We start from the raw sequence: 26,923 nt of genomic DNA, 5'->3' as shown, positions 1-26,923 counted from the left end.
ACCTTTCTGGCGTTCACAGACAGTCCTGGACTGGTGAGATATTTTTGGCATTTTCATTCAATCCCTCTGCAATCCCACCACCTCCCACCTGCCCATTACTCACCATTAACGTTCCACTTCTCACGTTTTTGCAAAGTCCTGCGAGCTTTTGACACAATTCCTGTACAAATCAACGCATACCAATACGCTCGCCGGCAAACAATGGCACAGGTGTTGTGCGAAACCGGAAATTGGGTAAAGCTCCATTGCCTAGATCGCCACTCATTCTCGTCACGCAAAAAAAAAAAGCAAACAGACAGACACTCACCCCGGGGACACTCGAAAGACGCGCGGCCATGCGGTGCTTAAGGATTTGTCAAGTTCACAGCCCAAAAAGCTTGCGAAGTACGCAGCTGGAAAATCGATTTTGCTCGCTTTTATATCTTGAGTGGCGCGTCAACAAGGCGCAGGCAACGCCACCAGTTCCCTGGGCTCACGGGTTTGCAGAAAGGGATCCGAAAAACATTAGCTTGGGTGCTTTTGATTTTCAAGAAGGTTTAACTGTCTATTTAACGAGCTTCAGATGGGTGCAGGCTCGTTAAGCATCTTTCAACTTTATTTAGAGAAGATTTTCGTTAGAAAAACATTTATCTAAATAATTGCTTTTGTTTTTGGTTGGTTGTTTAGCAAAAAAAAATTATGCTTTAAATCTACCAAAAAGCCTCGAAATCACCCAAGCCACGATGTCTTTGTCCACCAGGCATGGTGATGAGATGATGAATGGCAAAATAAAAGACACACCACAAACCAATATCGATCTCGATTAATTTTGATGACAAATCGGGAATCCCTGGAAGGAGCAGAACAAGGAAACGCTTAATAGAGCACGAGTCGGACGAGAAAACAGCGGAAAGGCAAAAGGTTTTGTCGCATCAGTCGCTTCCGCGTTCTTCTTCGTGCGGTTGTGTTTCCTGTCGCTCCCGTAATGGCATCTTTCTTTTGCACATTAATTTTCCATCTTGTTTGCCAGTTTCCCTGACGAATCAAATACTGGCTGTGTGTTCCGGGGTGGTTTTTTTTTGTTTTTTATTTCTCGTGTCCATTAATGTGTCTTTGTTTTGGGACACTTTACAGTCAGTGTCAGAGCGCTTGATTGTGTTTTAATTTTTCGCTGCAGGGAATTCTTTTTCCTTTCCGCAAACGTGAAGTGAATGAACAGGCGAAGAGTATTTACCACATCCCTCAATTATGAAGTATTATGGTTTCCTGGACGAGAGTGGCGTTTTTTTTAATTGTGCATTCCTGTCATTAGTAAAATGATGCAAATATGGTAAATATTTCTCGTGCCCACAAACTTAAACGACTCGAACGTGTATAGAGGAAAATATTTCATTTCTACATTATAACGCTTTTAAATCAATGCACCCGAAACAAAACTACTCTGCCCAGTTGCAATACAAGGCACACCTTCTCGTCGAGTAAGGAGGGGATTTTTTTGTAAAAAGAACAATAACTATAAATGCAATGAAAGTCAGCAAAAAAAACACAATCACATCTCTTGCCCATAATGATAAGACAATGAGCATTTGTGGACAACGGGGAACCATAAAGACCGGGGGGAAAGAAAATGAGCTATAGAAATAGTTCTTTTGCCGTTTTCATGCGCTTCTGGTTGTGGTCCGAATCATTTTACATACTGTCACGTGCAATTGCAATCAGTTGCAAAGCAAACGATGGTCAAAACAAAGAGAAATTCTTTGGAATGTTAGTAAAGCCGGAAGGAAAACCCAATCCCCCAAACGACCGTTCAATATCGATAATGTGTACCCGATTGGATTGGAAAATCTGCTTCACCAGGTTCCTTCATCTTGGTAGGAGAGCGTTGAGAAACATCAAGCAATATTTTAAATTAGGGCTCATTCAATTATTACGTAACGCAAAAATTGTCAACTTTCGACCACCTCTCCCCCCCTATTGTAACAAAACGTTAACTAAGTTAACTAAATGTACTAAGTTAACTAAATGTACTAAGTTAACTAAACCAAGGTTGGATAGGTTCTGGACAAAGATATCAATTTCCGGAAGACGCTTCGTATACAAGTCTTTAACCCCACAGATCCCAAACGAAGGATTCATTCGCTAATCGTCCATTTAAAAAGCTTTTACTAGCTTTTTAGCTTTTTTAGAGAGTTTACATCGATTTGCCATGGTACTATTTAAAGTAATCTATTAATAAAAAGAATTCAGATTTAAAGGATCTAAAAAACTGGCGACAGTATAACTACATTTCTTGGTAAAGTAGATTTAGTGAATAATTTTCAGTTGAACGAAGCTGGGAGTGTATAAAGCTTATATAGCTCTAGTACTTTCATACGCCTGTGAGACATGGACTTTGTCCAAAATTGACGAAACCCCTTTAAGCCGCGTTCGAGAGGAAGATGCTCAGAAGGTTTTTTGGCCCCATATGTGAGGAAAGCCAATGGAGCGAACCTACCATCTTACAGCGGAAGCGTCGTACCAGAATGGGCCCCGGTGGGCTGCTCACGTCATGAGACTGACACCGGACGACCCTGTCCAAAAAGCCGCTTTACTTCGTCCTCATGGACAGAGGAAGCTTGGTAGGCCCAAGTTAAGATAGATGGCTGACGTTTGATGGGTCCCCAGTTCCTCAGACAGACCGGGATTATGGATTGGCTAACGACAGCGTTCGCCAATCGTAGGTGGTTTAGAGGACTCTTCCAGCAGACCAAGACCACGAAGCGCCGGAAAACTCAAAATTCGATTAAACTTGACCTTTAAACAATCAACAAGTAGATAGATAGACATGGAATTTGTATAAAATCCTTAAAATAAGTTAATTTTTCATACATATACTATGAAGCGGTTATCTTGTAGCGGTTAAACTCCAGCAACCAAACATAGCATATAAACGTAAACGTAACATAACTGTCAGTCAAGCTAAAATTTGACAGTTCAGTGACAGGCGGAAATAAAACAGAGTGGACACACAGCGACATCAACCACAGGCAAAATCGCGTGTTCTTTTATTTAATGCGCAAGAAATCGCATTAATCTAAGTATAATCTTATTGTATGTTACGTAACAAAAAGTAAAACCCCCCTTCCCCCCTATGTAACAAATCGTAACGCTGGAACTAACCCCCTATCAGCGTTACGTAATAATTGAATGCGCCCTTATACTCAACTTTTCAACGGAAATCGAAACATTTAAAAAAATATTTGCATTCATTTCTTTAACCCCAACGTCCACTACTCTTTTGAGTGCGACATCTTACACTACAATATATTTATTTGTATTTTCCCCTCCGTTTCCATTTTCTCTCCCTACAGGTGAGTGTATGCGCTGCGGAAAATATCGCTTCCAAGGACAATATGGTACAATCCGTGTGCTCGAAACACTTCCACACCTAGCCCCGTGTTAGGGCCGCAAAAAGGACGTCGGTCGATAGCGAAATAAGCGTCATAAGGGATAAACAGCGCGAACGTGATTAGGAAACGGAATCGTCCACCACCCCGTCCATACGAGCGGCGTGAGAAAAAAGTCTTGAAGAAAAATGGGGGGAACAAAAAAAGTATACCGAACACCGTTCGAAGGGTTCGAATGGAAATTGTCGCTTTCGTGTTTGTTGCTACTGTGAACGCGCGACAGAAAGAAGTTTACATCGCAGTGGAAAAGTTTGGAAATTCTTTGTGAAAGATTTTTTCCAAGTTTCGATTTAATGCTACGTGCCAGCATGGTTGTCGTGTCGTTTCGTGTCCTTTGAACTTTCATTTCGTCACCTATTTTTGTCTTGAGTGTGTGTGTATGTGTTGCCCTGTGCTTACGGTTTTTTTTAACGTACTCACGAATCGTCACTTCATTTTGGTCCAACTGGAAAAATAAAAGCAGTGTCTTCGACAGGTGCAGCGGGGGGGAAAAAAAGGTAGAAGCCATTTCGAAGGTCACTGCACGCAAACTTTACCCGACGGCCCCTCACAGCGGGAAAGACCCACAAAATGGAGAGAGAGCAAAACAAAATGAACACCACGAAAAGGGCTAAACATTAAGCGCCTGTGTCTTTTGCAGTTGAGTTGGAAAATTGGTTTTATTTTACCTTTACAAATAAAAAGACCAAATTTTCACCGCCGGGAGGGTATGGTGACGATGAAGAAAAGTCATTCACTTTCTTTTGTGTTTTTTTTTTCTTTCGACTTCGACCAGACAGAAGTTGAAAACGAAACTTGTGAAAAAAAACACGCAGGTGAACGAAATTAAAACGCCATTTTAATGTGATACTACAAAAAATCGTGTCACTTCGTAATGTGCACCGGGGTTCATATTTTCTTCGTGGAATTCAAAGGGAAAGCAGTAGAAGTAGCAGCAATAACGAAACAAAAAAAAATCATTATCACACCATCTTGTATCGCTGTGAACGATGGCGCGAACGATCGCGAAAGGTGAACATGATTGCTATATTGGGAAAATAAAACAAATGGCAAAAGGCTATCTATTTCGGGAGGTGTGTGTGATATTGATGAGGTAAAAATGTGAAGTAAAGAAGTTCATTCGCTACCCTTGATGGCAGCACGGTTATCATATTCGACCATTCGCAACTTTGGCAACGAAAAATGCCATGATCGATGCCAGGTTTTTGAGTGTGGTTGAAAGTCAAACACAGGCAGTTTTTCACTTTCGATTTTACGTCCCAAGTTCGATTGGAAGATATTGGAACGATAGCTGAGAGATGGTTAACATCTTTCAGTGACAAGGACAAGGAAATTTTAATCGCGAACTAAAGAGCTTCAAGAAATAGATGACTTCTTCCATGTGACTTAAATTCCTTGATGAAAAGAAAGATTGGCGTACTCAGAGGTTCATGGCTCAATATACATTAGCATTCTCGTATCTCGTATTTGGCACCCTAAGAAGATCATACATCAGTTTAATTTTCCTCAGACTCCCTAGCACATGAACATACCATGCAAATAGTGCAATAATTTTCTGCAAACAATAATCTGCAAACGAAGCAAAAATCTATCCCCTTTAATGAACTAAAAATAATGCTATACCACTGCCAAACATCGCCACGGACGACCGGCATAATTCGATTTTTGGCTTACGACTTCAATGAGCCGCGAAGCGAGCGAACGTTCACCTTTATTCACATTTTACCAAACCCCCCTAAAAGATCATTATACCGAGCCGAAAGAAAAAAAAAACCCCTGATGAAAAATCCACCCAAAAATTAAGGGTTACCATTGGAGAGGATTCTCTAATCCGTCTTCTTCGCTTTGCACACCCCGGTCTCGTGGGGAACGCGCACGAGAAACGCACGAGAAACAAAAGCAAAGAAGCCCGCTCATGCGACGCTAAGCTCGCTAAATCTTAACTAACGATACAAGGCCAAAAATAAAAAGTCGAAGCCTCGCACGGCCTGTTTCCATCATTTGCGTCCCGTCCCGAACACACACGCACGCCAATCCGCTTTTATCCTTTCGAGGACGCGAACAGGAACACCGAGCCCGTAGTGTCCCGGATTTTATCTCATCCTTTGTGTCACTTTTTTTTTGTTGCCACCGCTTGATTGAAGACACGGGAAGACTTCCATCAAAAGTTTTCCTCACTGCCACATACGAGTGAAATGTGTTCCCGTTGAACTTTGCTCACCCAGCGCTGGCCCCAAAACGGGACGAAAACCGGAAAAAACAGCAGGCCCGTTTGAAAAGTGCAATCGTCAAGAAAATCAATCCATAAAGTGATCCCATTAGGATCCGTCATCCAATTCTTGCGTTCTTCCACGAACACCGGCAAAAGCCGTGGGGTTCCGTGAGGGGATATGGAAAAAGGATTTTGCCAAGACGCTGTTCTGTTTTTAGGAAGTTGCTGCTGCGTAAGCTGCTTTTTTCCGCATGTTTCGCGTTCGGTACTGGTAACGAGCGACGCGTTGCCCTTGGAAATCAAAATCAAATTCTCGGCCTTCGACCGAACCAGGGACACGGAAACGTAGCCACGATGCTTTGAAGAGACCCACCCATTCAGACGTCACATATGCTAAACATAATCGAATTTGGTCCCCCTCCCCATTGCCATTAATACGCATCGAATGCCGAAATTGAGCACCGGGCGAAAGATATGCCACAAATAAGGCAAACCCTGGGGATGAGGTCGATGGAAGAGGCGAAAGCGAAAGAACGTTCTTATTAAATGCATGAAAATTCGATCGATGCTTGATGGGTGGAAAATATCTGGCCTTGATTGTAGCGGAGTGCCGAAGCATTAAGGGGGGAAAATGGAAAGTGTATTGATTAGCGTACGGTCATGCACTTTTCGCTAGAAAGTGAACGAATACGAGGTGCTTTTTTCTTCGACTAAAACGAACGAAATATCTTGCTTTTAATTAGAAAAATTAATTGTTGTTCTGATTAATGCAATTGTATTTTTCTAACGAAGTTCATACTTCCAACACTGATTTATACTTCATTTCCTTCAACCCCAATGTTTCATCTAAACACACTTTTATTATATGTTTGCCCCAACCCTCGGAATTCCCTCAGGATTTTCCACCGTATGTATCTCGTCTCACTCGGAAAAGCAAAAGGGAAAATCGGCTCTAAAAGTTGTCGGCTTTTTTTAACGTTTCTAGTTTCTTGCCTCAAAAATTCAGCCACCGATCCAGCACCGATTGATGGTGGAAAAAAGGGAAAATAAAACTTTCCCTGTTTCCCCATCCCGGTCGATCCCATCCTGGGCGAGGGATGTTGGAAGACGAAAATGTTGAACCATGTGAATAACGATGTGCTTCTCCGGGCACGGTGGAACCGGATAAAAAAGCCCCCCTCCGAACGAATCCTTGCTACTAGAGCAATAGATTCCTACGGTTACGCATCGTCCGCCGGGTGATGGAAAAAGCCGGACCCCGGGAAAGAACGGGAAAATACGACCAGACGGGGCCTGGGGCCAATCCTGCGGGATGGATTTATGCAGTTTAACACTTAAGGATTTGCCTACGGGTTTCCCATCGCCTTTTTCCATTCACTTTTCACAAGGAAAAGGTCTTATTTGCGGGGGGTAGCGCGGTAGAACGAGCGAGAAAAAAGCAAAATCCTTCCATCTTCTTAGCGCACAGTCGACAAAGATCCTTATTAAGAATTTGCCCCATTTCGGGTGCCCCAATCCTGCACGGATGATGCACTGAGCTGGAGCTGGATGGAAAATATGGACCATCATTTTCCATCTCACTCCCACCCGTACCTTCACGGGTAGAAAATCTTGCGTCCGGGATGTATGCGTCCGGAGGGCGATTAGGAAGATATTCCCGAAAAATTCAATCGTCGTCTACTCACCGGGCTAAAATGGGATTCTCTTTTTCGCGACGATTCGACCCTCGCTTCGACAGTCGACCAGATTGCGAGCCAAGAGTGCGTGAGAATGTGTGTGTAATTTTTGGTTTTTTTTTGCTTGGACCGTCGGTACATCCTCTGGAAAGTCAAGTGAAAGACGAACAGGCCATTTCGACCGAAGGAAACACTCCGACTGTGTGAAACAGAGTCGGCACGATGATGGACCCCGTCTCACTCGCACAGAATCACCCAGTGAGTTGCAGTTTCACACAATTTTGGATGAGAAAAAGGACCGAAAAGCAGGAATTTCCATGAGCTGGGAAGAATTCTGTAACTCCCAGCTCCTGAGTAACCGGTGAGTTCTCCTCGCCAACTCACGGCTAATGGGTGCCTAAAGGTTTTGGTGAGAAAATGCTATTGTCAAAGCACGAGCAGAAAAGGGAAAAAGGAGGGAAACATACCGCATGTGGAACTGTTCCAGCGAAAAACGGGGAAATTCACAAGCCATAGGCGAAAAATTCTCTTCGCCCCGCAAATCACTGACTCTCGCTAGGGAAAATCGATGAAAATCTTCATTTTCGCTAACGATTTGTGTCTCTTTCTGGCTCGCTTCCAAACACCGCACAAGACAGTTTTTTTCCACTCATATATCCTTTCATGGAGCGAAAACGAGCTGCTCATTTTCTCAAGGTAGTGCTGAAATACAGCGGAAAAGAAACACCAAGTCACGGAGAATTACTCCCAGTTTCGGAAAACAACTTCACTGCGAGAGGGTGAGAGAGAGAGAGCGTACGCAGAAGAACAAAAAAACACTAAACACAACAAGAGCGGATCCCTTCTCAGCATCAGCTGCATAATGGGAGAGCAACCTCCTGCTTTAGAACGCATCTTTTTGTTCTGTTCGCCTGCACGCTGTATGCGTGCGTGCGAGCGGGAAAGCTCACCGCGGAGCGAGAGAGAGCGAGCTGAGAGAGAAACGAGATTTCGCAGCGGTACACTGGGTTGCGGCAGACCCGTACAGGTCAAAACTCGTCCATACCGGACCGTTTTCGAGCACAAAAATTGAGCAGTTCGAGCAGTTTGCTTTTGACCGTCAGTGCGTGTGGACGTGCGTTTCGTCGTCGCGCCAGTCCACGCCAGAGTGTCGTACGCGATCGGAGAATATCGGGTTTTGTGGCATTACTACGTGCAGCAGTTGTTTAAACATTCAAAACGGTGTTGATCGATAATTATAGATCCGAAGGGAAAGAAGAAACCATCTCCCATCTGTGTTTTGCGTACCCGTGCGGCAAACACAGGGTTTCGTTACGTACGCGTGTTCTTGTTTCCGTGTCGCGCCGTTTTCCGTAGCGCGACGTGTGTATTTCCGCGATTTACCAGCGAAAGAAAAGCCAAACAACAAATGAACAGATAAGGTGTTGTTGTTCTTCAACCTTGAGCGGTGAGTTTTAACTCCGAAAATCCGAAAACACCCCGCAGTAAACGCCGAGCAACGCCTGCTTAGGTGGCGTCAAGTAGCAGCAAGCAGCAGCATCACGATGAGGAAACACGTTCGAGCATGTAGCTGAGAAAGATACCACATGTGTGCTGCATCTGTTAGTGATAAGCATGTTTGTGACACCGATGGAAACTATTGTTTTGCGGTGGAGGTGAAAGTTCGGGCCAGGTAAACGAAGACCCAAGCGTTCTTTCGCTGCAATCCGTTTGTGAATGTATGTGTTTTGAACGATATTGCGATTGCCGATCAAAGTCCCAGCATCATCGCAGTGAACACAATCCGCTTCGAATGTGCTTGCAGTGCGCGGTGTGTGCGTGTATATTAGGCAGTGTGGAGAAAAGAAATGGTGGATCTGCATGCGCTTGCTGATGCCATGTGTTCTGGGCTCACAGTAGGCACAGAGTGTAGAGGCTAGCATAAAAGTGTCATTTCATAAAAGTGTTGTGGATTGTGCTGTCCGGGGTGAGTGAGAGAGTATAAGCAAGCGACCTAAGATTATAGCTAAGATCATCGAGAATATTTGGTGGAGTGCTTCAACTTCCAACCTTCAGCGTTCGGCATTCATGTTCGAGCGTGTACAGAAAGTGAGTTTTCATTCCATTCCATTACCCTATACCTCCATAGAGCGTTGCGCTGCTGTACGCGAGCAGCAAAAGGCGCTCCCACATCAAAGCATGCTGTGCAAGCATGTGTGTTGTGTCCAAAACGCTTTTCTTCTTGCTGCGGGTGATAATAGTAAACTGAGAACGAATAGCGCATTACTTCAAGACTTCCTTCCTTCGAGAGCCTTGGGGTTTTTGTTGAGCATTTGTAGAAATTCGTCCTTTTTGCGGTGTGGTGTTCTCCGGTGTGCGAAACAGTGTGCCAACCCAAAACCAAAACAATAAATCGATAAACACCCAGACCACCCCCCATCTCAGGCATCCACGCATTTCCCGTTCGCGAAAAACCCCCGAAAAAACCCCAACACACATACAAACACACACATACACAGCTCGTGTCCGTGTAGGCTTCTCGGGAATTATCCTTACCGTGGGAAAATTCTCTGCGAGAGCGCCAATTTCGTTTGGGTCGGCACTACGGCTACACTACGGGGCAGCAATTTGTTTGGCAAGGCAATATCCCCTCCACACAACACAGGAGGAGGATTTGTCACCAGAAGAAGGCTCCATTTTCCGCTGTCGGATGTGATGAAACAACATTGCACAATTTTTTCGGGGATGTCCCGGGATCGATGCTCACCGTTTTGGTGCCTGCAAAACCGTTCGTGACAGTCCGCAGCACGGAGCGGACCACGGAAAATCACGGTACCAAAAAAAAAACAGAAAAAAACGCGAAAAACGTGCGTCGCAGTTTTCGTCCTTTTTGGCCTCGTTTTTGTCGCTCCCGGAGCTGCTCTTGGCTCTCTTGGTTTTTTTTCTGCCAGTGTTTCTCTTCCAAAAACAGCAGGGAGGAGAAGGAAAAACTCTCTCTATTTTGCACACACTCTCTCGCCCTCTCCCTGTCTCGCTCTCTTGCTCGATTTCGCGCTCTCTTTGGTTGGTGGAAAATTTTGCAAACTCGAACACGCTCTCTTTCTCGTTCTCTCTCTCTCTCTCTCGGTGCAAATTTTTCCCGATTTTCGGCACTCTTGGCCCCGATCGGGCCGGACGAAGACACGGTGGATTTTCCCCGATGGTAACGTTCCAGCCTTGTGTCCCCGTGGCCTCCTGTGTACCAGCTGCTTTCCCTGCGCACTTATTGCCCAAAAACGTTTGGAAGTTCCTATTTATTTTTCTTCTCCAATTTTCGTATCCTTCGCACACACACACCACGAACGGGAAAAAGCATAATAATGGAACGATTTTCGGATGGGTGCTTGGATTTCAGCTGAGCGTAATGCGAGCCGTTTTTCTTTATGTCTCTTTCGACTGTCTCCTACCCAAAAACCAAGCAGGCCATGGGATTTGCCGTTGAAAGGTAGCCTAATTTTTCGGCAACTCGTACAGCAGCAGCATCCTTGATGATGCTGTTCTTTCGCTTTTGCTTACTGTGTGTGTTATGCGAACAATTCTTGTACTTTTTCCGTGCCCCCATTCCATGCTTGCGTAGTGGGTGGATGTACCATTACCTTCCCTAGTCCTTTTCCCGGGGTTTTTTGCACCAAATCATGTTGGGCTTCTTCGAGTTCCTCGAGTGACCCCGTTTTCTCTATCCGGCTGCAGCAATGAATTATTGAATCCTTTCCAAACTTCTCTTCCCAATTTTGTCTCCCACACACCGCAAACCCAGCCTTTTTTGTTATTGTGCAAGACGACGACCTTCTGGCGACAGTTAGAGATTGGAAGCACGGAAATCGACCCAAGATTCTTCCGCCTGTTTCCCAGCTGGACCGCTGTGTGTGTGTGTGGAGTGCGTGGACGGGGGTTTGTTTTTTATTAATTTATCGATTTTATTTTCCCAAACCGCGGGGTAGAATCGGTTTTGTCAGCTGTGCGTGTGGCGATTGTGTGGTGGAATGTGTCGAGGGCGTGTAAGGTCAGCATCAAATCGCACCACATCAAGCCCGTTGCGTTAGATAAGCCTTTCTTGGGCACGAAGGCTTCTGAAACCTAAAAACCATCCATCCTTTTAACATCCTACACTACACCGCCAGGCTCATCTCTTGGCGCACGGGGGTAGTACCTTTTTCTGGGTTGGGATAAAGTTCTAGCCAGCCTTTGTTACCGCGGTCGGTTGTTCCTAGAAGACCCGGCCAAGATACCGTTCTGGAAGCCGATTGGTGGTCATAAAACCGATAAGCGCCAGCTTTCTTTGCCCTTGGGTTTTCAGTTTTCGGGACGATTTTTGGGTGACATACCCGGTGACTCACCCCGGGAAAAGGTGTACTGGTGTACCGAATTTCTTACCTGATTTCTTCCTCCGAGGGTCTTACTTCGTACAAGGGATCATGCACAAACTGGCCAGGACAAGGGTCTTTTTCGCCTTTTTTTTTGGTACACGTTCCATTCAATACCCACTCTCGTTATCTTTACTGTCTCTCTGTTTTGCTTTCCCCTTTTTCATACACATCTTTCAGCATTTCTTGCCATATAGCTCGATTTCATAATCGTTTTGTTTTCCATTCTTTGTTTGTTCTTTTGTATTTTATTTCTTTTCGCTTTTGTTTTCTTTCTCCTTTTCTTTTCGTTCCGTTCCGTTTTTTTGTTTCGTGTTTCGTGGTGGTTTATAAACAAACAATCGTGTCGTTCGATCTGTCAACGAAACATCAACACCATCGTGCTGCAACGGAATGCACCTGTGTTCGGCGACCCACTTCGGTGGAAAATGGAAGAAACGGGAACATTTTTAAAAAGGAGGAGCACCCCACGGAGCAAAAGAAATGTTCAACGCGAAAGAACCGAGTGAGGTGAAAAATGATGCAGTTTCAAATGTGAAAACAAAATCACTAAATGTTAAACAGTTTATGGATGTGTGTACGAAAATAAAAACACGAAAAAACACACACATACAAACGTAGTGGCCAAGTGAATTATTGGAACCAGCGCCCGCGTGACGCCTCGTTATCAGTGACAAATAGTGAAATAATTCAAAAATTTATGAAGATCCCATAAGTTGTGCGGAATATATGAACCACCATTTCCCTGTTCCGGGGTTTGGAAAATGGATGTGTTTTCGTGCTGTGCTTCGTTCGGTTGTGTTCAATTCGTGTGCGTTTTGTTTTTGTTTTGTTGCTCTGCATTTTAAACAATTCCCTTGTGTGTGTGTTTTTGTACTTGTGGATGGCTCATTTTTAGTGCGATTGTTTCGAATAATTTTTCGCCGTTTTATCTCTTTTTTTAAAAAGTTCGTCAGTGCTTTAAAATGAAAAAAGTGAGCCAAAAGGGAGAGGGAAAAAACACACAGAACTTTCCAGCGCACTGGCATATCAAACGTGGAAAATGCGGGAAAATTTGTTTGGTCCGGGAAAAAAACACGAACGCCCCCCCCAAAACCACATCGGAAAAGTGTAAAAAGAGCGTTTGTGCGAAATAATTTCGTTTTCCCCGTATACCAGGGGGGTGAGCGAGTTTATCGGATGAAAATTCGCGATTCGGTTGTCTGTCCGGTTTTGCTTTATTTTGTTGCCAGGATTTTCGTGCGATGAAATGTACTTGTGATTTTTAGCCGCGCCACCCACCGTGGCAAACATTCTTTCATGCATACGCACGGCCAAAATGCGTTCCTTTCGTGTGTGTGTGTTCACTTCGGATTCTCCTACATTATGAGGCGGTCCTGTGTATCGTTTTGTTTCTTTTTTGTTTTTTTGCTTTTATTTTGCCACTTTCCCATGCACGCATGGGCCTTGTTTTATTTTATTTTGTTTTGTTTTGCTTTGGTTGCATTATTTAAAAATATTTTAATTTCATTTTCTACATTGCATTTAATCCATAGCACGCGTTCGCACCCACGGTGCGGTGTTGCGCACGGTGAAAAGTGCCCGATGAAAAGCCATTTAATGTGCGGCTAAAGTGCAGTGTAAAGTGTGTTTTGTGAGTTTTGTTTTTATTATTATTCGTTCGTTCGTTGTGCGCTTTTTTTCTCGGTGTGTTTGTGTTGTCATTTTATTGCGTGTGTGGCCTACAGAAGCCTACCCGTGTGTGCGTGTTGCATCGTTGTTCGATAGGCGAGTGTTTTTTGTTTTTATTTTATCGAAAAAATTATGTTCAAGTAAGAGAAAAAAAAAAACACACACCTAGTGAAAATTAAAGTTCTGAAACTTGGTAGGGAAAAAAGTGGCAAGTTGTGCATTGAGAGAAGAAGCAAAAAAAAAAAACAGGAAAAAATCGTCGGAAAATTGCATCGTCGCAACCCCCATGTGTTGGCTGTAAAGTGTTGTGGCCCGGTGCCAATGTGCAGCGCGGTCCGGTACCGGTACCGCATTCCGGCGAACAACGGTGCTGCAACGGTGCCACTACTGCAACGGCGGTGCGCCCAGGTGCAATGAACAACTCGTACGAATACGACGCGACGATGGAGTGTCGCGAGAACAACGGTGTCCTGCGTGGTGCCATCAAACACACCAACCGAGGTTATTATTTTTATTTTTTGGTTTTAATTCTGTTCGTGTTATTGTGTTAACTTTGTTTGCATTTACACGTTTATTTGTTTGTGATTTCACCAGTCGCACTAACATTGTGGTTTTCTCGCAAGGGGTTTAGATTGTTGTTTGATTTGATTACTGTGTGTGGATTTATGTGCTTTTGCTTTTTTAATGTTAAAACTGTGCTGACCAGTGATGAAGATAAAGAAGGGGTTTACAAAAAACTAATCGAGTTCTGTTAAATGATAATCCTACTAAACCTTCTACACAAATGTATTTACTTGCTATGAACAGATCGATTATTTAACAATGTATAAATGAAGAATAATAAATATTAAGCCTTAGCTGATCTCAGATTTATTGAAACAGATCCTGTGAGGTGTGCCTTAAGAAGTTCTGTTGGTTTTATGTGAGGCATTTCGAGTGGGTTGATGGAATTTGATAAACACTTATAGCTTTTATTGGTCAATCCCTTTCCAATGATCGCAATTTTCAATCTCTTTCCCACAATTATAGAAAAAAGAGCAGTTGAAATGGCAAAATCTATAATTTTCGGCAGACTCTTTGTGATCATCTCAAAATCTTGAAGTACTCTGCTTTTTATATTTGCTGAGCATCAACAACAGAATAACATTATTGGAGGAAGTAATGCTTATAGTCTTGGTGGAGGACGTCCATCCAGCCTGTCATTACAACGAAGTATCAAGGATATCTTTTTGTCGATCAAGACTCTGAATTCGCGATTCGTCGAGAAGAATTCGAATGACCTCGACTGATGTCCTCGCATAATGATGTACATCTTGCCCGATGTCTCGGATGTCTAATAGAGTCTCATCTGCGCTTTACGAGCACCTAAGCAAATATATGATGAGAATTATTCTTCTGTTTAACTATATCAAGAAGACAATATGTGATTAAATACACAGTGCCTTATGAAGTTGAATTTCTCTCCCAAATTCCTAGATGAATGTCAAAAATAGACTGAAAAAGTTGTCAAATTCTGTCAGTGCATAATACAGGGGTACAAGAGAAGATGCATAAGTGATTCTCATCTTCATCCTAGGCATTCGTTTAGGTGTAAATGTCGATTGAAATTAGTAAAAAGAACAGCTCAAAAGGCGAAATCTATAATTTCCGACAGACTCTTTGTGATCTTCTCAAAATCCTGAAGTACTCAGCATTTTCTATTTGCTGAGCATCAACAACAGAATAACATTATTGTAGGAAGTAACGTTTATCTTCTTGGTGGAGGGCGTTAAATAATCAATAAATATCTCATCTTCCATCAAGGCTCTGAATTCTTGACTCGTCGAAAAGAATTCGAATGACTTCGACTGATATCCTCGCATAATTATGTACATCTTGCCCTAGAATTTAACTACAATTAGGCAATTTGATTAAGTCACATTGTTCTGAGTCTTCAACTAAATCCTCGGCTGCTATTTAAAGACACCTAAGAAAGTGTATGATAAGAATTAGGTATGTTTGACCTCATGAAGTTAAATTTCTCTCCTAGATTCCTAGAGGGATGTCACAAATAGACAAATTCTGTCAGTGCATAATACAGGGGTACAAGAGAAGATGCATAAGTGAATTTTATACTCATCCTAAGCATTCGTTTAGATGTAATTGTCCGTTGAAATTAGTAAAAAGAACAGCTCAAATGGTGAAATCTATAATTTTCGACAGACTCTTAGAGATGTGATGTGATCATCTCAATATCTTGAAGTACTCTGCACTTTCTATTTGCTGAGCATCAACAGCAGAATAACATTACTGCAGGAAGTACCGCTTATCTTCTTGGTGTAGGACGTTAAATAAACGTCCATCCAGCCTGTCGTCATAACGAAGTATTAAAGATATCTTATAGTCCTTCAAGACTTTGAATACGCGATTCGTCGAGAAGATTTCGAATGACCTCGACTGATGTCCACGCATAGTTATGTACATCTTGCCCTAGAATTTGATTACCGTTTGGGAGTTTTGTAAAGTCACATTGTTCTGAGTCTTTAACTAGAGACTCGGTTGCAATTTACAGACATTTAAGAAAGTTGACCTCATGAAGTTGAATTTCTCTCCTAGATACCTAGATGGATGTCACAAATAGACTGAAAAAGTTACTAAACTCTGTCTTAGCATAGTACAGATACAAGAGAAGATGCATAAATGAATCTCATCTTCATCCTAGGCATTCTTTTAGATGTAAATGTCCGTTAGAATTAGCGACTAAATTGCTCTTTAACTGGAAATTGGATTGATTGTTGTTTGAGCTTAACGCTCTTAAAGGAAATAACTGGCTTTTCCATTTCATCATCAACATCATCAAGCCGATAGATCACCGCACAAGGCACACACACACTAATTCGAATCCAATAGTTCCAACCCCTCGCATAGCAGGGTTGATTGGCCCATCCATTTAACCACCGACGGACGATAATGAACCGTCGAAATGAAAAACCACTTGCCGATGCAACACAAAAACCTGTCCCATCGAATTTGCACGCCGGTTTTGCGGGAGGGGGAGTTCCTTCATTTTCCTTTCTGTAAAAGTGCAAAGATCGAAAGGATAATCCAATTTATTCGATTTCGAACCTCGCTCGCTAGTGCATTCGCGCTGAAACAGAACGCTGACAACAGTATAACGAGGATCCTTGACCACCCAATATTGTTCCGGATCTCCCGACCAGGAAACCCCGGGGAAAAAGTCATTAGTTGGTGACCCTTCGGTTCCACCCCCCACCCTCGAAAAACGAGAAAGCGAAAAAATTAATGAAGTTAAAGGTGATGACAAATACTCGAGATTCGCTTCAAAATAGAGAGACACACAAGGGAGTACAGCAACATTCGGCTTGTGGAACCATGGCAGAATCGTTGCGCTGTAATCGCTGGTATGGTTTATTTCTTCCTCCACTGCTGTTGTGTGCTTGGAAAATCGAGCATTCGGGCCCGGGGTTGCTGCATGCTCCCAGTGGAATCGGCCGATGGAAATTGATTTTACTTCACACATTTCTTTTTGTTTTGTGTGTTTGGTGGGTGGGTGGGTGGGTTTTTTCTTTTCGCCCTTCACCCTTCTAGCCTTCACTTTCACCCTTCAAGGGGGACGGCGGGTTGGCCGTAGAGAGCCATTCTCTGCAGGGAAAACAATTTTGCAATTTATCATCTTTTTGCGCGTCCTTCGGGCGTTTGGGCATTTTTTTTTGTTGCGCCAAACGATTCTGGGATTTGCGGGTGGCGGGTGTGGCGATTGTGTGCGAAGGGGAAAGGACGACCCATCCCGGGAGAATCATTTGAAACGGGCCTCTAAGATTGCCCTTTGCCTAGTTACGCTGTGCATTGGTTGGTGTTTGGGTTTTCGTTTGCTGTTTTTTTTTGTTCTCCGACGGAGGATGGAAAAATCGCAACGGGAGCCGGTGTGGAGCTCGTGCCATCAAAAATCTCGTTTCGCCCGAAATTCCCCACAGTGTTGGGCCGTGGGATTTTGCGCGCGACCCCTTAACAATTGTGCTCCCGCCGAACGGTTGGATGAGACGGCCCGATTACATCGCTTTTTATTATTTGCAATCCGGCAGCGGTGCGGTGGTGGGCACCGTTTTTCCATAAATCTTATCGCACAATCGCTCCACAATCTGGCAGAAGTCTTGGGGCCCCGATGAGCTTTTCTCGTCCGAGCCGCCGGAGCGCGTCGTTGGTGTTGATGATGATCGCGGCCGATGGTGTGTGGTGAGAAAAATCGATAAGAGTTTCCGAGGTGGTAGAATTTTTCATTGCCATTATTGTGATGCTTCACCGTGTTCTATCCCCTTTAAGCGTAGAATGTGTGCCGCCGCCCGCTAGTTTCGTTGGAAAAATGGCGAGGACACTCTGCATACAATAATAATACCATTAATATCATGCTACGCACAGTTGAATTTTTACGATCACGACCATCAGGGAAATATGCAAAGGGGGAACTTCTCGAATACACTGCCATCATCGGGGCAATTTACTCGCATGTGTGTGTCCCTGTGAGGCGAAAGGAGGAAGAGAGCAAGGACGAGCCGTTTTTCGATGGCGATGCGCACAGAGTCGTAACGGCTGATTGCAACGCATCATTTGCATATCAATCAAAAATTAAAACAATTTTGTGTTTTAAATCGTTCGACTGTTTCGGGGCAACATGCGTGGAATGTCCTCGCATGCGATTGCTACTACAATCCTTGCGCGCGCTGTGCTGCACGCAGGACATTTTTCGATACAATTTTCTTCCGTGAAATTGCATCTCCTCTTCCTATGGCGATTGAACACCATGCTGGCTTTATTTTGGGTGCCTTTTTCGACCCTCCATTTTGGGTTGGTTAAAAAACATTTACATAAAACTGCTATTTACGCAAAGAGGGAGCAAAGAAAATGTTAGGCACAGACAAAAAAACAAACAAACATACTCGCTGTAGGCAAAAGAGTGTGTGAATCCTGCGGTGAAGTGAAAATCCGCAGGGGACTCGGAACTCCATTTTCCGATTTGGAAATTAAGTGGTCCAGTTGTAGCAGCACGGCGACCAACGGAGAGGTGCAAAATGTCGCCATAAATGTGTCACCCCCCATGTGCGTAGGTGTGCATTTACAGGATTTTTCTTTTTCCCCTTTTTGCACGCGGAAAAAGGAAAAGCGAACGAGCTGTGCCATGATTTTTCTTTCCAATTATTGTCGATGATTTTCCCCCCGGAGGCGGTTTTCCGGGGGTTTTTTTTTGTTCCGAGGAGGGGGGTGCAACAAAACTCGGGGGGTGGGGAATTTGTCCCCGAACCGGCCATATGTTGCTGTTTCGAGGAAATGCTGTTTTCCCCATTTTCCTTTCCGTTTGATGATTTTGATTTTTGGTGCAAAAATTATCTCGCTCCGTTCGGCTCGAACCTTTCTCAATTAGTTTCCCTTTTCGGTTTTTAGGGGGAGGGGTTGGAGGGGGGGGGGGTTGAGATTTTCCTTCCTCCCTCTGAATTTTCTGTTCAAGTTCCACAACGATACGATTTCCGGCAAACGGCCCCGGTATCGAGTCTTAAATTACTCCTTAGCTTGTTCTCGCCTTGAACTGTTTGTTTGACATTCATTAGGAAAGAAATATTAATTAGTTTCCCCTCATTTCCCTGTATCTTGCGCCCTTAGCAGCGTCTTGAAGGTTTTTATTAAATTTTCTTCCCATTTTTGTCATTTCTTTCCCTTTCCGACTCGCGTGCGTGCGATTTGTGCGACTGCGAGAATGTAATGTGGAGGCACTGTTTTTCCCCCACACGAACGGTATCAAACGATTTGCTCCTTTTCTGTTTGCTCATTGCGATCTCACGGGGACCGCGTGGACGTTTATCGATTTTGTTTCCTTTTCCCAAACCGATTCTGCGGAAACTCAATTTCTGTGCACGAGGAAAAAAGAAGGAAGAAACGGGGGGAAATGAAAAACAGCTGCTAATCGGTAACGATTACGGAGCATGTACTTTCATTGCCAAAATGCCATCCCGGCGGCTCCTTTACAGCTCTAATCTTACGTTAGAGGTCCGCTTCCATGGTGTAATATTTGCTTTTGCGCGGGAGTGTGTGTGTACTACTCCTGCTAATCCCTATCGAACGTCGTCATCCCCGTCGAAAAAAAAAAATATCGATCGATAACACGGGGGAAAATCTTTTACTCAAACAAATCCAACCACCGCGCAATTCGGTTTGGCAGTCAATCCAAGCCAAAGAAAATTCGTCTTTCTTTGATAAAGAGAGAGAGAAGGAAAAGATTACAGGAAAACCAGCAAAGGGTGGTCGGAGATTTCCGAAACCTTGAAACGGTGAAAACTGTTGTCACCACATTTTGAGAAGGGTGTGCTTTGCGCGCGACACGATTGAAAGAAAAAATGACATTATTCCACCATCCCTTGCGTGACAAGGCGCGCGCGACATTTATTTGCGCTCGGTCAATCAGCGTCGTCTGCGGGAAGGATTTCCCCGTTTTTTTCGCGAAAATTCCACGCTAAAACTGCTGCTGCTGTGCTGTAGTGAAGTTGGTGTTCGGTAACCGTCTGCTACCGTCACTAACTGCCGCATCTGTTTGCAACAGATGACGAAGGAACACACTCAGGGGGTTTGTCTATCACCATTGGACGCGAAGAAAAATAGCCCATTTTAAAGAAATCGGAACCGTTTTTTTGTTCCTTGCTGCCTAGCTCGCCTAGACGCTGACGGGTGTGTGTGGGGTTTAATCAGCAGAAGAAACGACAAAGTGTCATCGTAAACAGATCCAGATGTCAGGCTAAAGGGATGTCCCTTTTTTGTCCATTTTATTGTCTCCCCCCGTCTTTTGCGTGTTTTGCGTTAAATTTTTAATGAAACAGATGCAATATTTATTTAAATGCGGTCGTTGTGCTGTATTATTCAAATCACAAAGTGAAACCGCGCAGTATGCTCCCTTCTTAATTTTTACAACTCATTGCAATGTCCACTGGAGAGGCACAGTTGGGCTGATAATAAATTGCACCTTTTACAAAATATGTGCAAACCACCTAACCGCAAAACTCGTTTCTCGCTTTTAGCGAAATGAGCATTCGAATGTGCGGGAATCAAATCAAAACCAGCGCCGCCGCACACAGTCTACCAATTCTAACTCATTTAACCACCAAACCCTCTTGATGCTAGCAGTTCGTGTTTAATGCTTAAACCCTCCCACGCCACCCCATCTGCCCGAAGCAATCGATCGATCGATTAATCGAATAATTATAATTAAATTGGAAAATGCTTTTCCCGGGCCCGTATCGCGTGCACAACCTGGCGGGCATAATTCCGCGTCTGGTGAGACACACCTCCCTGGGTTCCGCTCTACCGTCCTTGCTGGTTTCCACGGTGAAAGCATCGACCGGCCGGTGCTCGATCGTGACCGGTGCTCGTGTGCGGTCCTCTATAAAAGTTTAATGAATATTGCGCCGCAAGAAATGCCACCGATTCCGCATCGGCGGATCGCTTAAGGATATGCGTGCGATTGGCTTTCCTTCTTCCTTATCGCCTTTCAGCTCGATAACTCTGTGGAGTTCATTTTTCTTTTTTTTTTTGCTTTGCGGTGCCCTTCTGATGCCTTTTTGATAGACTGGCCCTGGATGGATTGGATGCATTGGAAATTGGGTAAAACAATTGCACACGTGCGCTCGTTCCGGGAAGGAGTTCGATTGTTTCAACGGACCCATATGGTTGTGTGCTTTGTTCGACGAACTTCCGCAAACACGTGTTGCAAGAATAAACAATTAATTTACGAACTTTTTTCCTAACAGACACTGTTGAATTTCATTTTTATACATTTTTATTGATAGTTCTTCGTGTGTGATTTTTAAATCGGGTACATTAATGTAATTTTCTCTTCAGAATATTTTAAGAACAGGCGATCTCTCTTAAAGTGGAAGTGAAAAATGTTTTGCACTGCTCTGTTCAGTGTAGTTCACAAATCCTTGAGCACTATTCTGATGTCTGTATACTTGTACTTAATATTTTGTAATACTATTTTAATAACCAATACTCCAATCCAATTTTTGGTGATATTAGACGAGAAATCTTCAAGGATTTTGGTCGTCTTTACTTTTTGGACTAAGTTCGGCTTTGTATCCTTATTTTACAAACAATTCTTAGTTAACAATTAATTGAAGAGTTGCTGTGATGTTAGTTCGCTTAATTCAGAGGCTGGAAATATAACAATTTTGAGATTGTTTATAAAAATTAGCTTACATATCTCAAACAATACTTCAACATAGTCACTATCTTTTTAATTGCAACACAATTAATATTATATTTGATAAATATTACTTTCAGTTAAAAATTTGGCCAATATCAAAAATGTCCAGAAAATGACTTTTGTAAGCCCATTTAAATTACAATCCAGAGATATCTGGTTTTGGCAGCACAATTTTCCTTCCATCACTTCTTTGTTTTTTTTGTGTCGTCTTGGAGCAAAATTTATTGAAAAATTACACCGCAGTGCAATGCTTTATTATCAAGCGTGGCCATCGATTGCAATATTTGTAAAATTACACTCACACACACAAACATTCGCTGTTTTTTTTCTTTCCGTCAATCATTCCGGCGTTCTCACTTGGCCGTGGGCGAAAAAAGGCCAGTTCATGTGTACCAAGTTTTATGTGTGTACTAACTTTTGCCAGCTTGAACACTGTATTTTCCTCACCCCACTCATGCCGAACGCGAAGATCGATTGCCGGCAGGACCGATGCCAGCAAAGTGCAGTAAATCATTTCCGACAACCTAAAACTTGCCCAGCATTTTTCCAAGCACCACCCAGTGCCCAGAGTGTGTGTGTGTGTTCAATTGTTGGTTGAAAGTTTGGCTGGATTGGGTGGCTTTTTTCTTAGCACAATTCGCTTTTTTTCGGGGGTTGTTTTTTTTTTGCTTCGTTTGGCCACTAGTTGGCGGATGGTTATTGAGTGCGGAAGTAAGGAAGCAATCGATGCCGTGCCGTGGTTGTTTTTTTGTTTTTTTTTTAGAACCGATGGAACATTGTCGACTTCGGAACGTTCGAAAATACGAGGGCACTTCAATGGGCAGGGAAAAATACCCCCGGAACCAACCATACGGAAAATCCCTGCGAGCTTGTGCGACCAGGATGGGTTGTGGAACATGCGGTACCGAGCGAGTGCCTAGCATCATAACCGTCGTCGGATGACGATGTTGATGCCCCGCAACAACCAAAAAAAAAAAAGGCACAACGCAGAACCCCGTCATTGTTGGCCACGCGGAGTAAATATTTGGCAAAGTTTTCTCGTTTTCTTGCACCCTCCCCGACACACGCCTCAAAAACACTTCGATGGTTTTTCGGGGAGAAGGACGATGCCTCGGAAACTCTCGGAACGATGGAACGGCAATTCCATCGCCAATTGATGCTGGTAGCGTCAACAAGGATGGAAGCGAAAAGTTCTTCGCAGCCTCCGGTGTGTCGTCCTGTTTTTTTTTTCGTTGTTGTCGCCAGTTTACACCGATTGAAGCGTTACGTTCAAGAAATGGGAAGCAAGCAACGCTCGTACATGTGTGATGGGGATCGGAATTACGAGGCAAAGTGTATATTTATATACTACAACCAGTTACTAACATGCCACCGGCAGCGTCCTCCGGAACGCTTCGCTCAGCTGTCAAGCATGTTTGGAAAGGAATTCGGCACAAAACTACCGCTTGCTGCCCTGAGGAGGGTGAGGACATCTCTCTCAAACCCATGGCGTTAGGATGACGCGGACAATGTAAAAACCGTGTGGGGTTAAACTTTTGCTCAAGCGTTTTTTCCCCCGTACAGCGCTGCAGAAATAGTACGGATATTGTTGGTCATTAGTGGACTCCCGACTCCTTCTTCAGCTGTTGACGAGCTGTTCCGTTGTGTGTTCTCTTGAGACGGGCTCTACCCGAAGAGGGAAGCCATTCTTCTCAAGAAGTTTTTCTTCCAGTTCACATCCTGCTCTTGACCTCTCGAGAGCCGACGGTGGAAAACAGTGAGCCAGCCATTCATACGCGCGGGGGAGGAGCCCATATGCCGCGGAGAGTTCCTTTTCTCAGGATTCGTTTTTGGTTTTTGTTGCGAAAACAGACATCAAAGAGATAAACCGTGGCTGTGAGGAGGTGAAGAAGGATTTTTGGAGATCATGCTTTTAATGATTGTCGACACTCGTCCGGATGTCCGGAACTCAGGAATCTTCGCACAGGGAAACGAACGCTCAAGAACTCCTCGCTCGTTTCCTTTATTTTTGAGAGTTGGAATAGTTTAAATAAAATCCCGAGTACTCGTTGACCTCTTCCGGTGGGTACGGCTTCTAGAGGGCCCATCGCGAAACTAACGAAGTGCGACAAATTTCGCGCCTCTTTAAGCGCTTCAAAAGATGTGATCCTTCCGTGGCAAAGCTCAGCTCACACAAAAAACGTGGAATGAACTTGCCTTTCCAGCTCCAAAAATGAAATCCCCGAGACGAGTTGCGGCGTTTCACTCAGGCAAACGATGCAATATCACAATATCCCATAACCATTTGCTCCAAACCCCCTGTTTCTCTGGACCATCATCATCTTCAAAGGAAAAGTCGTTCCCCATTTACGACGAGGAGCTGGAAAAATTTCGTAATTTCTCAAACACACTTCTGCTGCCAGAGAGGCTGCAAGAGAGAAAAAAATCCTTCCCAGCTCGTGCTTGATCTTTTCCGTTTACTGTTCCGGCGAGCGGTAAAACGATGAAGTCAGCGCCTTTTTTTTGTGTTTGTTGGTTGCACTCTTCCAGACGCTTTTCGCATTTCCACAAGTGCAAGGAAAATGCAAGCAAATTGTGCATCGATGCTGTTGTTGTTGTTATGGCTCCCAGTGCGGTGTGTGTACAGTATTTCTCGGGGTTTGGGTGCAAAAATTAAGGTTACCGCGGTTCCCGGCAACCAATCGTTGTAATGCTCGGCTTGGCCACCGTGAACCACCCCTACCGGGTCCCTACCGACTGCCGAAAGTCCGAACGGAACAGCCAGCGGAACATTTCAGCGCACAAAAGTAAATGAAAAAGTGAGATCAAGCGCCGTGCCACTGCCAAGCGTGAGGATCCAGGACCTAGCCTCGCGTACAGTGTGTAGTGATGCTTCCAGCTGTGTTCCGTTGTTGCCATGGGTGCACTGGGTGGTCACTGTGGGGAGCGCGGACTAGGGGGTTGTGAAAAATCCACAAAGCAAATTTTCGCTCAGGAAAAACTGAGCAGAGAGAGAAAAACAAAAAAAAAACAGTGAAGGGTGAAGTGAGTTTTCGGTTCAGTAATTTTTTACGATTCCACCAAAGGGAAGCATCCAAGGGGGTGGAGAAGAAATTTGCCGCAGAGAAAAAAAAAGAAATGGCACACCCACTCATCCATCCGCTGTTTGTGCTGGTTTTGGCTTCCAGAAGCATTGCCGCTGCATCCAGAACTGTTCATCCTGCGCCACGGATCGAGCATTGGAAAATAGAAGCAAAAAAAAAATGCAACGAACAACCGAGAAATGGATGGGTTGGAGTGAAAGCATGCCCGAGCTGTGTGCGAACCGCGCGTACAACCCATCCATACAATGCAAACCCGAGCGGGGCGCAACACAAAAAAAATCCTTCTGCCATTTCAATTACACACAGTTCAAATATCACAGAACCTTTGCGTGTACTCGCGACGTGCTCGGCCATTCGAAGGCATTCTCCGCAATTACGCTGTTTGTAGCGCAACCGAAAAGCGCTAAAAACGAAATACTGGCAGATATTTAGGCAATTTGGTGTAAAAATGTAAATCTCCATACGATGGCTTTGTTGTGGTGATATTTGTTATCCAAAAACTTCTTATTTTATTAACGAATTCATGAAGTTTGTCTAAAGAGTTTTGTTTCATTTGATCTTAAACATTCGTGGCTTTTTTTTGAGGATGATAAATGATTAAATGATGGGGTGACCCGGTGGCATAATGGTAGCGAAGCCGGTCCTCACACGAACGGACCGGACCAAAATCCCATCCGGACCAATCCCCCGTAGCAAGGACTGACAATCCGGCTACGTGGTTAAAATAAGTCGATACGGGCAAGGCCGTTTTAACGAAAACAAAAAATGATTAAATGATTAAAAGGATTTACTAAACCTCTGGGAACCATTTCGAATAGCTCTGGAGACTCCAATCTTTAAGTTTGTATTAGCTATAGGACTTTTGGAGGAGTTTCGACTGCGTAATGAAACTTTGGATATTATCCAGGCGAGCTTTCCTTCATCTTTAAACCATGCAAAATTTCCAACAAGAAGCACAACAATTTCACACAGTGATCCGATGAATTTTCCGACCGCCTTAGGATTTTCCCGGCCTTTTTTGCACTCGCACATACAAACATCAACTGAAGCGAATGAACACCCTTGCACCCGAAACCTTCTGGGCGGCGCGTCTCCATGGTGTGGACGCGGTGTGACACGTTCCTCTGCCCCAGTTCCCACTATTGTCTCTGCGTTGTCAAGTTAGCCGGAAAAAGGTTTTCAGTTTCCATCATTGGTTTTGTGGGAACGTGTCTTTAACGGCAGAGGGGGGGAAAACCACACCAGGGGTCTGGGGTCTAGGCTCCTTACCAAACGTGCAAGTTTTTCCTGAATGTCCTCGGCAGCAGGAAAGCTTTGCTGCTAATGCTGCGCCCACCCACACACGGGGGTAGAAATTTTACCGTTTGGCCCTTTAATTATCGCCCCGGACGACGACGACGACGATGCGCAGCGACCGACCGCTACCGGGACCGGAGTCGAGTTTTCCACCCGAGTGAGTTTTGATTAGAGTCATTTGCAAAACACAGTTCGGGCTATTTGCCCGTTTGACACCGTTTGGCAGCTTCCAGCAGCGTGTCAGTCGCTCGGGGTTTTGGGCTCAAAGGATTTTCCCTCGGGTCCCCTTCCCACCCAGGGGGACTCTTTCTGTTTTTCCGAAGACTTCGAGTACCGAGCGAGAGACGGTGGTGAGCTTACGGAATGCAGTTTTCACGCTCGGGTACACCACATCCCGGAGGGGTTCGATCGGTGCGATCCCATGGCAACGTGCTCCATGTTCTCCTCTCGAAATCTGCGTATCTTGACAATCTGCATCAAATCCTAGCGTGAATGAAGCGCTCCAACGGAGCGAGAGAAATGAGGTTTTCGGGATATTGAGGTTGTCCGTGTTGTGTGGTATTGAAGCGTTGCAGCATTCCGTGCTGCGCGGTTTTGCACGACTGTCAAAACCAGCTTTAAAACGTTTTTTTACGAAATAAAAACAAAACCTCCGTTGAGCGTGAAAATGTACATTTCGGGCACATCAAATAGGTGTGTGTGTGTGTGTTGTGAGCACTTCTTCCCACTGCTGGGTACCGTGTGAGATGGCCCCGAAACCCGGTGCAGCATAAAGTTGGAGGGGACCCATCAAGATCGGCCGGATCGGCCCACACATGCGAGAAATCGAACTATCATTAATAACCCATTTTATCCTCGTACGTTCATCGGGTGTTTCCACGTTCGAGAGATGGTAGAAGAAGCAAAAAAAAAAAACCCCACGGTGCCTGGACGGTG

General features: G+C 44.3%; 1 protein-coding gene across 1 annotated transcript in view; it reads left to right on the top strand.

Annotated features, from left to right (window-relative positions):
- The first annotated feature begins 13,587 nt into the window (after nucleotides 1-13,587).
- Nucleotides 13,588-26,923, top strand: part of LOC128298351 (teneurin-m) — a 181,132-nt gene continuing 167,796 nt past the window's right edge. The window contains exon 1 of the mRNA XM_053034101.1: nucleotides 13,588-13,867. Within this exon, the coding sequence (XP_052890061.1) occupies nucleotides 13,780-13,867 (88 nt within the window). The 5' untranslated portion in view covers nucleotides 13,588-13,779. The remainder of the gene's footprint in view (nucleotides 13,868-26,923) is intronic.

Source organism: Anopheles moucheti, chromosome 2, assembly GCF_943734755.1.
Source record: "Anopheles moucheti chromosome 2, idAnoMoucSN_F20_07, whole genome shotgun sequence".
In the NCBI taxonomy this organism is placed as follows: Eukaryota; Metazoa; Arthropoda; class Insecta; order Diptera; family Culicidae; genus Anopheles; species Anopheles moucheti.
This window is presented reverse-complemented; position numbering and strand designations above follow the sequence as displayed.